The sequence below is a fragment of the Bombina bombina genome, chromosome 2 (genome assembly GCF_027579735.1).
Source record: "Bombina bombina isolate aBomBom1 chromosome 2, aBomBom1.pri, whole genome shotgun sequence".
NCBI classification, from domain to species: domain Eukaryota; kingdom Metazoa; phylum Chordata; class Amphibia; order Anura; family Bombinatoridae; genus Bombina; species Bombina bombina.
In genome coordinates this window covers 353,372,708-353,384,849 of record NC_069500.1, presented here as the reverse complement: position 1 = coordinate 353,384,849, position 12,142 = coordinate 353,372,708, and the positions used below count along the sequence as shown (strand labels likewise).

At 39.4% G+C, this 12,142-nt stretch overlaps 1 protein-coding gene across 1 annotated transcript in view; it reads right to left on the bottom strand.

Annotated features, from left to right (window-relative positions):
* Positions 1-1,053: 1,053 nt before the first annotated feature.
* Positions 1,054-12,142, bottom strand: part of P2RX4 (purinergic receptor P2X 4) — a 49,917-nt gene continuing 38,828 nt past the window's right edge. Inside the window, exon 12 of the mRNA XM_053701735.1 lies at positions 1,054-1,773. Within this exon, the coding sequence (XP_053557710.1) occupies positions 1,744-1,773 (30 nt within the window). The 3' untranslated portion in view covers positions 1,054-1,743. The remainder of the gene's footprint in view (positions 1,774-12,142) is intronic.

Here is a 12,142-nt window from a genome sequence, read left to right as displayed (position 1 = left end):
ACTCACATATCTACTTTTTGACATTTTCCTCCTCTTAACTTTTAAAATATAAAAGCCAGATTTTCACATTACACACACACACACATAAAGTCAGACACACATACAGTCACACACACACATACATACAGTCACACACACACACTATAGTATACAAAATACACATTTCATTGGATTTTTGAATCATTTAATTCCACATATGGAAAATAATTAACACTTATCTGACAAGTTATTTAAGGTAGATAATCTATATAAAACAGTTACAGATAAACTAGAATTTGAATATAAATACAATATAGTTTCACTTTGCTATTGCATCTACACATGCAGCATTTTTATACAATTTCCAGTGTGGTGTAATCTTCCAGCTGGTTGAATAATTAAATCTATAGGACATAATTGTTTAGATAACATAAGATAGTAATACACAGAAATATTCAGAGAGAAAATTAAAAGTGGTTAACTCTCTTTATGTCATAATGTGAACACATTGTACTGGTCAGATGATACAAGTGTATACATATAGTGGTTTTCATAAGGCACATAAGGGCTACTGTACAATGGTAGTCACTAATAACACAACCTATTCACTGGGGATATGCATACAATTTGGCCTGTTAATACAGCATCACTTTAGGCCAACCTGTCTTCAGACTTTCCTAACAGGACAGATGTTCAGGATTACCTTGGGTGAGAGCAGGTTAATAACCATATCTACTAATCAGATGATTATTTTGCTTGTGCTCCAGTTCAGATCGCCTTAACATCTGGCCTGTTAGTAAGGCCTAATGACAGGTTTGAAAATCCCTGCTATAGGTTAAAGGGATGCTAAACCCAATTTTTTTCTTTCATGATTCATATAGAGCTTGCAAATTTGAGCAGCTTTCTAATTTACTCCTATTATTAAATTTTCTTTGTTCTCTATGAATCTTTATTTGAAAAAGCAGCAATGTAAGCTTAGCAGCCGGGCCATTTTTGGTTCAGCACCATGGCTAGCGCTTGCTGATTGGTGGCTACAGTTAGCCACCAATCAGAAAGCACTACCCAGGTGCTGATCCAAAAATGGTCTGGCTGCTAAACTTACATTCCTGACATTCAAATAAAGATACCAAGAGAACGAAGAAAATGTTTTTATAATAGGAATTTGCTTAAAAATATGTATGCTCTATCTGTACCATGAAGAAAAAAAAATAAGTTTAGTATCCCTTTAAGGAAAACGTTTTCAGTTTAGTGTTGAAGATATATTGTACATAGCAGCAATGTGAAGAGTTTTAAAGGAAGGGATGTGTGTGAGGTGGCACATGGGTCAGTGCTCAATTAGCTGCGTGTCTAGAAATTCCAAATCATGCTTATAGTGACTCTCGCTTTCATGTAATGTGCATCTACTTCCTCAAACCCATTATCAATAAAAAGAAAATAAATATACAGTAAATGCATTTAGTTCATAAAATTGCTGGAAACAGGTTGCCATTGTCAATGGGCCAGAAATATAACAAAACGGCATCTGTAACAAAAACAGTACTGCCAATTCCAAAGTGACATTATTGGTATTTCACCTTACGTAGTGACATGGTCCATAGCGTGATGCAGCTGTAGATAAGGAATGATGTGGAATAAGGTTTTCTTTTGGCAGATTGTAAACAACTACAGCTGATCAATGCAGCTTGTGAAACTGGCTCAGTATCCCAACCTGGGCTTTAAGTGTCCTATGTTACTAATCAAATATGATGTATCCATTCTCCTTAGTCAAGGGTTTGATCCATATTCATTAGCACCCTGCAATGAACACAGGAACAGATTATTTAAGAAAAAGTAGTGGAAAATTAAAAATTGTACATCTGTGTTTGTAGATATATATATATATATATATATATATATATATATATATATATATATATATATATTCATATTCAGGAGTTGTGTAGGTAGTTGCACCAGAATAGAAAGGGTGGTTTATGGGCCGAAGCCTGCTGGGAAAGTCTAGAGAATGCTGCCTCCTTAGTGTGACTAGATTGGGTAGTAGTAAAAAATGTGGTTGTTTTCTAATGGCGCTTTCAAGAGAAGTTCCTCATGTGCATGTGTAGAAATGGATACAAAAGATGCACGTATCCCAGATGAGTAAAACTGAGTTTTAAGCATTAATAAATTATGCCAATATTTGCTCACCTGTAAGATCACAGGGTCCGGTGATCAGCGTCGTCTGACCTTCATATGTCACAATATTTCCATCCGTGATAATTTTATATTATATATCATATATTTCAAGAAATATATAATAGGTGGATAAAAATAATACTTTTTTTAGAAACCACCAATCTGATTACTGACTGAAACGGAGTTTGTAGGATTACCTTTCTGATTCCACTCTGTATAATTGGACAGAGGGTAGGGAGAAAGGAAATTCCAATTTAAGGTCAAACGACGCTGATCACCGGACCCTGTGATCTTACAGGTGAGCAATATTGGCATAATTTATTAATGCTTAAAACTCAGTTTTACTCATCTGGGATACGTGCATCTTTTGTATCCATTTCTACACATGCACAGGAACGTCATAAGTTTACATACCCTGGCAGAATGTATGATTTCTTGGCCATTTTTCAGAGAATATGAATAACACCACAAAATCTTTTCTTTCACTCATGGTTAGTGTTTGGCTGAAGCCATTTATTATAAATCAACTGTGTTTACTCTTTTTAAATCATAATGACAACAGAAACTACCCAAATGACCCTGATCAAAAGTTTACATACCCTGGTGATTTTGGCCTGATAACATGCACACAAGTTGACACAAATGGGTTTGAATGGCTATTAAAGGTAACCATCCTCACCTGTGATCTGTTTGCTTGTAATTAGTGTGTGTGTATAAAAGGTCAATGAATTTCTGGACTCCTGACAGACCCTTGCATCTTTCATCCAGTGCTGCACTGACTATTCTGGATTCTGAGTCATGGGGAAAGCAAAATAATTGTCAAAGGATCTGCGGGGAAAGGTAGTTGAACTGTATAAAAAAGGAAAGGGATATAAAAAGATATCCAAGGAATTGAGAATGCAAATCAGCAGTGAGGGGTTCTGTTGAAACCAAACCCCGGTCAGGTAGACCAACTAAAATTTCAACCACAACTGCCAGGAAAATTGCTCGGGATGCAAAGACAAACCCAAAAATAACTTCAGGTGAAATACAGGACATGTGGTGTGGCTGTTTCAAGATGCACAATAATGAGGCACTTGAAGAAAGATGGGCTGCATGGTCGAGTCGCCAGAAGAAAGCCATTACTACGCAAATGCCACAAAGTATCCCGCTTACAATACGCCAAACAGCACAGAGACAAGCCTCAAACCTTCTGGCACAAAGTCATTTAGAGTGACGAGACCAAAATTTAGCTTTTTGGCCACAACCATAAACGCTACATTTGGAGAGGAGTCAACAAGGCCTATGATGAAAGGTACATCATTCCTACTGTGAAACACGGAGGTGGATCGCTGATGTTTTGGGGATGTGTGAGCTACAAAGGCACAGGAAATTTGGTCAGAATTGATGGCAAGATGAATGCAGTATGTTATCAAACAGAACGCCTCATTTTCCACTTCTTGATTAGAGTTTGAACACTGCTGATTGCATTCTCAATTCCTTGGATATCTTTTTTATATCCCTTTCCTGTTTTATACAGTTCAACTACCTTTTTCCCACAGATCCTTTGACAATTCTTTTTCTTTCCCCATGACTCAAAATCCAGAAACGTCAGTGCAGCACTGGATAAAAGATGCAAGGGTCTGTCAGGAGTCCAGAAACTCATTGACCTTTTATATACACACACACACTAATAACAAGCAAACAGATGAGGATGGTTACCTTTAATAGCCAATCAAACCCCTTTGTGTCAACTTGTGTGCATGTTATCAGGCCAAAATCACCAGGGTATGTAAACTTTTGATCCGGGTCATTTGGGTAGTTTCTGTTGCCATTATGATTTAAAAAGAGTAAACACGGTTGATTGATAATAAATGGCTTCAGCCAAACGCTAACCATGAGTGAAAGAAAAAGTTTTGTGTTATCATTCAAATTCTCTGAAAAATGGCCAAGAAATCATAAATTCTGCCAGGGTATGTAAACTTATGAGCACAACTGTTATATATATATATATATAAAAATAAATAAAACACATACATATACACACACACATTTCTACCCACTGACAAAGAAATGATCAGTCTACAATTTTATTGGTAGGTTTATCTGAACAGTGAGAGACAGAACAACAAACAAAATCCAGAAAAACACATTTCAAAAATGTATAAATTGATGCATTTTAATAAGTGAAATAAGTATTTGATCCCCTATCAATTAGCAAGATTTCTGGCACCCAGGTGTCTTTTATACCGGTAACAAGGTGAGATTAGGAGCACTCTCTTAAAGGGGGTGCTTCTAATCTCAGCTTGTTACCTGTATAAAAGACACCTGTCCAAACAAGCATTAATACACTTCATGTACACCCATATGACAGAAGTCTGAGAAGCATGATACAAGGATTTTAGAGATTATCTGGCTGTAGTTTATTACAATGGAACCTAGTGCCATTACTTGCAATGATAAGCCATAAAATGGAGCGCCACTTCAGCTCCCTCAAGAGACTCCATCCACTAAAGCGGGTTGATATCATTGATGAGGAAATCTCATACAGATCGGCTTTACCCTCAACATATCTGCAGGCCAAAAAGGAAGAGAGGTGTGATGGAAGTTTCACTACCGATCAAGATGGGGCAACTACAACTGATATAGAATCAGAGGTTATCAGAAAGATCAACCGTGGGGCTATCGTAATGAATAACCCGCTACTTACTGGAGCGGTTTCTCATATGACACTTGCAACTGAAGAGTCGAGCTTGGGCCCTCTGGAGATGTGGTCGGTCTCTGGGGGACCCCGGATAGTCTGTGAGCTGAAGCCCTTAGGGTGTACACCACCATCTATACCACTGGCGCTCATCAACTTCCATAAACAAAAGGAGATTCAGTTCTGCAGAAATTACATGGGAGCTTCTTGCCCTTCATCTGGAACATGGTTTAAGAGATCTTCCTTTACAATCCCCTGTGCCATTAACTCGGAAGATATTTATTGCTCTTTGAATTATAGTGGCGCTTAGTCATAGGATATTTAATTACTATAACCATATCAAAGTTATGCTTCCCGAGTCATAACTTTTCAGTACAGATGGTTAAAGCATTTACATTTTTTATAGTAAGTATTGGTATACCATTGAACAGTTATCTTATATCAGATGCTAAATCTTATTGACCTATGTCCAGACACATCTCCTTGTTCTCTTGGGGACATCTATAACCCTGGGGGCTTTCATTATATAGACTTTCTCCAGGTATCCGAGATAAATAAGTATCTTTGGAACTTAGATATCTGCTAATACTACTAATGGATTCACTGTTACCTAATGACTAGTGTATTATTTGATGTTTGAACACTCCATTAATACTCTATTATATTTTCCATACATACAGAGCATACACTCTATGAAACAAATATTAAATCCAGCTAACCCCTTTGTGATATTCTAAGTAAACGTTATCCTCAGTTACGATGACTAAACATGACGCCATTAGCTTGACTTATATTGAGATGGCTTGTCATCTTCCTATCTCACCCTGAATTTTGTTATTTGTCTTTTCTTCTTTCTTTCCCCCTATATTGTGCAATGTGGATTTGGCGTATAGTGTATGCGTCACAATACACCTCTAGACATGTAGAAATAAAGATCTAAATGTGTTTTTTTAAAAGTAATTTTAATGTATTTATCACCCTTACTCTACTATAATTTCTATTCCTTGACTTGCGCTGGGTTCTCCGCTTGTTGGCGGCCGAGACATGTGGGGTTACCAAATCCAGTATCATATAGTAAGCAATCACATAAGAGTCCTCACCTAAATGTGTCCTTTTTAGCATTATTTATCCCTAGAATTCAGTTCTACATAAGGTTCTAATTAATATCTTTTTTCTTAGGCTGTGCTTATTTCTTATCTTTATATTAAGGCATAGGTGTATTTCCACACTTCATAACAGCCCAATTACTGTTTATTTCAAATAGTAACCCCATATATCCTAATATCTGTCTGGGATAATGAGACACAAGGATTCCTGACCAGTAGTATGTTCCACAGTTTTATGGTTCAGTTATTACATCATGTATTTGCCTTTATTATATAACACTGTTGTACGTTTTCCAGATCCAAAAGTTTACACTTATATACTAAACTTTAAGTGGTGCTTACCCGCTGAATTTAAACTTTGTCTTACTATTACATTTATATACTAGGGTCCAAAATGTGGCCCCATCATAAAATATACTTAAAGGGACACTGAACCCAAAAAATGTATTTCATGATTCAGATAGAGCATGCAATTTTAAGTAACTTTCTAATTTACTCCTATTACCAATTTTTCTTCATTCTCTTGCTATCTTTATATGAAAAAGGCATCTAAGCTTTTTTCTTGGTTCAGACCTCTGGACAGCAGTTTTTGATTGGTGGATGAATTTATCCACCAATCAGCAAGGACAACCTAGGTTGCTCACCAAAAATGGGCCGGCATCTAAACTTACATTTTTGCATTTCAAATAAAGATACCAAGAGAATAAAGAACATTTGATAATAGGAGTAAATTAGAAAGTTGCTTAAAATGTCATGCTCTGCATGCATCTGAATCACAAAAGAAGAAAATTGGGTTCAGTATCCCTTTAAACATATACCTATATCATTGCTATATATTTTCTCAACTCTCCCCTCTGATATATAAATTTGTTTTAAGGTCTAAAAGTGACCTCTTGTGTAGTACGGAGAGTATATAATAAAAAACAGAGGTTCCATATCTATATGTTCATTACATTGGTTATTACCTGTACATTTCATTGTTCTTATAACTTGCTAACTGCATTATTTACTAGATGCTTACTCCTTGGTCTGGTAAATACCTGTACACTTGTATCTTATTGATTATTTTTTTTATTGTGAATAAACATGCTTACTATGTTGTTACTGATAAAAAAATCTTAATAAAAGATTATACTTTTTTATTTTTTATTTTAAAGTACACCTGTTCACAGAAACAATCAACCAGATTCCAAACTGTCCACCATAGCCAAGAACAAAGAGCTGTCCAAGGATGTCAGGGACAAGATTGTAGACCTACACAGGCCAGTCTGAATCATTCAGATGTTCATTGGCAAACTTCAGAGGAGAACTGGGTGAAATCGAGCTCTTTGGCATCAACTCATGTACCGTTAAATCTTGGGTGAGAACCTCCTTCCCTTAGCCAGGGCATTGGAAATGGGTCGTGGATGGGTATCAGATATATAGAAATATGTATTTATGAATAAATAGAACATATTCTATGTGAAAAACATTGTAATGTGAAATATAAATATTTTCATGTTTGGTTAGAGCACTTGAGAATATGGGATCATGTTTGTGCGCAAGTAGGGTGTTAGGTTCCCCCCCCCACACTTTTTTTTGCTCCATTGACTTCTAAAAGCAGAACTTCTAGCCCAGTTAACACTTGAGCAGGAAACTTAAAGGGACACTGAACCCAAATTTTTTCTTTCGTGATTCAGAGAGATCATGCAATTTTAAGCAACTTTCTAATTTACTCCTATTATCAATTTTTCTTCATTCTCTTGCTGTCTTTATTTGAAAAAGAAGGCATCTAAGCTATTTTTTGGTTCAGAACCATGGACAGCACTTTATTGGTGGATGAATTTATCCACCAAATCAGCAAGGACAACCCAGGTTGTTCACCTAAAATGGGCCGGCATCTAAACTTACATTCTTGCATTTCAAATAAAGATACCAAAATAATAAAGAAAATTTGATAATAGGAGTAAATTAGAAAGTTGCTTAAAATTTCATTCTCTATCTGAATCACGAAAGAAAAAATTTTGGGTTCAGTGTCCCTTTAATTAGCGCTCCACTTGTAATCTGCCCTTACTCAGTTGTATATCATAAACTTTATTTAGGAGAACATGTATCATACTATTTGATTAGGTTACACTGTTGCTCCTATTTGATTTCAAGTATAGTAGAAGCGCCTGAAGGTAAAAACTTAATTCACCACAAGTTGTAATATTAATACGCAACCATTTATTTTAATACTGATTTCCTGTTCTGGGGAATTTATTTGAACACACATGAGGCTATAATATTACTGTTGTCATGTGGTGATAGAGAGGAAGTTTTTATGTTGACTTTCCCATTTTTAAATTAAAGGTCAATAAACGTTATGTTTTAAGTAAACAAAGAAACATTCCATGATAATGTTGAACACAGTTTATTAAAGTACAATAGACTTTAGGACTAAGAGTGCTGTATACATGTATCCTTTTAGAGGCCTAGTACCACTAGTTCAGTAAATATTTACATTTGATATATAGTACCTGAGCTCCGATGATGAACATATAATTATTAATCATCCCAAATTTAAGGATATATAAAGTCCTGTAAATAATTTGTGTAGTGCCATTGGAATTTCTTTGTCAAAACATGCAGGTATAGACAGTAACACCCACAAACAGTTAGACAGCTCATACACACAGTTATAGAAAGCACACACACACACAGTTATAGACAGCTCACACACACGCACACACACACACAGTTATAGACAGCACACACACACACACACACAGTTATAGACAGCTCACACACACACACAGTTATAGACAGCTCATACACACACACACACAGTTATAGACAGCTCACACACACACACACAGTTATAGACAGCTCTCACACACACACACAGTTATAGACAGCTCTCACACACACAGTTATAGACAGCTCTCACACACACAGTTATAGACAGCTCTCACACACACAGTTATAGACAGCTCTCACACACACACACAGTTATAGACAGCTCACACACACAGTTATAGACAGCTCACACACACACACACACACAGTTATAGACAGCTCACACACACACACACACAGTTATAGACAGCACACACACACACACACAGTTATAGACAGCTCACACAGTTATAGACAGCTCACACACACACACACACAGTTATAGACAGCTCACACACAGTTATAGACAGCTCACACACACACACAGTTATAGACAGCTCACACACACACAGTTAGACAGCTCACACACACACACACACAGTTATAGACAGCTCACACACACACACACACAGTTATAGACAGCTCACACACACACACAGTTATAGACAGCTCACACACACACACACACAGTTATAGACAGCTCACACACACACACAGTTATAGACAGCTCACACACAGTTATAGACAGCTCACACACACACACAGTTATAGACAGCTCACACACACACAGATAGACAGCTCACACACACACAGATAGACAGCTCACACACACAGTTATAGACAGCTCACACACACACAGTTAGACAGCTCACACACACACAGATAGACAGCTCACACACACAGTTATAGACAGCTCACACACACACAGTTAGACAGCTCACACACACACAGATAGACAGCTCACACACACAGTTATAGACAGCTCACACACACACAGTTATAGACAGCTCACACACACACAGTTATAGACAGCTCACACACACAGATAGACAGCTCACACACACAGATAGACAGCTCACACACACAGATAGACAGCTCACACACACACACAGTTATAGACAGCTCACACACACACAGTTATAGACAGCTCATACACACACACACACACACACTTATAGACAGCTCACACACACACAGTTATAGACAGCTCACACACACACACAGTTATAGACAGCTTACACACACACACACAGTTATAGACAGCTCACACACACACAGTTATAGACAGCTCACACACACAGTTATAGACAGCTCACACACACAGATAGACAGCTCACACACACAGATAGACAGCTCACACACACACAGTTATAGACAGCTCACACACACACAGTTATAGACAGCTCACACACACACAGTTATAGACAGCTCACACACACACAGTTATAGACAGCTCACACACACACAGTTATAGACAGCTCACACACACACAGTTATAGACAGCTCACACACACAGATAGACAGCTCACACACACAGATAGACAGCTCACACACACAGATAGACAGCTCACACACACACACAGTTATAGACAGCTCACACACAGTTATAGACAGCTCGCACAGTACAGTTATAATACAGCTTACACACACACACACACACACACAGTACAGTTGTAGACAGCTCATACACACACAAAGTTATAGACAGCTCTCACACACAAGTTATAGACAGCTCATACACACACACACACACACAAGTTATAGACAGCTCTCACACACACACGTTATAGACAGCTCACACACACGTTATAGACAGCTCTTACACATAAGTTAGACAGCTCACACACAAAAGTTAGACCGTTCACACACACACAGGGAAAGACAGCCACACTTGCAAGTAAGGACAGCCAAAGAAGGCTGAGACAGCTACACACACACACATGAAAGGACAGCCACATGCACAGCGCAAAAAAGGAAAGACAGCCATACTCAGGCATGGGAACACAGCCACACATGCCGGTATAGACAACCGCACAAATGCAGGGAAAGACAGCAAGCATACACACACATGCAGGGAAAGACAGCAAGCATACACACACATGCAGGAACAGACAGCAAGAATACACACACACATGCAGGAACGGACACGCAGGGATAGACAGCCACACACACACACACGCATGGATAGACAGCCACACACACACACGCAGGGATAGACAGCCACACACACACACACGCATGGATAGACAGCCACACACACACACGCAGGGATAGACAGCCACACACACACGCAGGGATAGACAGCCACACACACACACGCAGGGATAGACAGCCACACACACACACGCAGGGATAGACAGCCACACACACACACGCAGGGATAGACAGCCACACACACACACACATGCAGGGATAGACAGCCACACACACACATGCAGGGATAGACAGCCACACACACACACACATGCAGGGATAGATAGCCACACACACACACACATGCAGGGATAGACAGCCACACACACACACACATGCAGGGATAGACAGCCACACACACACACATGCAGGGATAGACAGCCACACACACATGCAGGGATAGACAGCCACACACACACACATGCAGGGATAGACAGCCACACACACACACATGCAGGGATAGACAGCCACACACACACACATGCAGGGATAGACAGCCACACACACACACATGCAGGGATAGACAGCCACACACACACACACATGCAGGGATAGACAGCCACACACACACACATGCAGGGATAGACAGCCACACACACACACATGCAGGGATAGACAGCCACACACACACACATGCAGGGATAGACAGCCACACACACACACATGCAGGGATAGACAGCCACACACACACACATGCAGGGATAGACAGCCACACACACACACACACATGCAGGGATAGACAGCCACACACACACACACATATGCAGGGATAGACAGCCACACACACACACACACATGCAGGGATAGACAGCCACACACACACACACACATGCAGGGATAGACAGCCACACACACACACATGCAGGGATAGACAGCCACACACACACACATGCAGGGATAGACAGCCACACACACACACACACACACATGCAGGGATAGACAGCCACACACACACACACACATGCAGGGATAGACAGCCACACACACACACACACATGCAGGGATAGACAGCCACACACACACACATGCAGGGATAGACAGCCACACACACACACATGCAGGGATAGACAGCCACACACACACACATGCAGGGATAGACAGCCACACACACACACATGCATGGATAGACAGCCACACACACACACATGCAGGGATAGACAGCCACACACACACACATGCAGGGATAGACAGCCACACACACACACATGCAGGGATAGACACACACGTGCAGGGATAGACAGTCACTCACAGATATGCAAGTATAAACAGACATGCCGTGAAACAAACAGACACACACATGCAGGTCTTTTTAATACACTTCCCTTCTCAGAGAAGCAACTGTGACTGCTGCCTCTTTTTAAGCCTGAGATTCAAC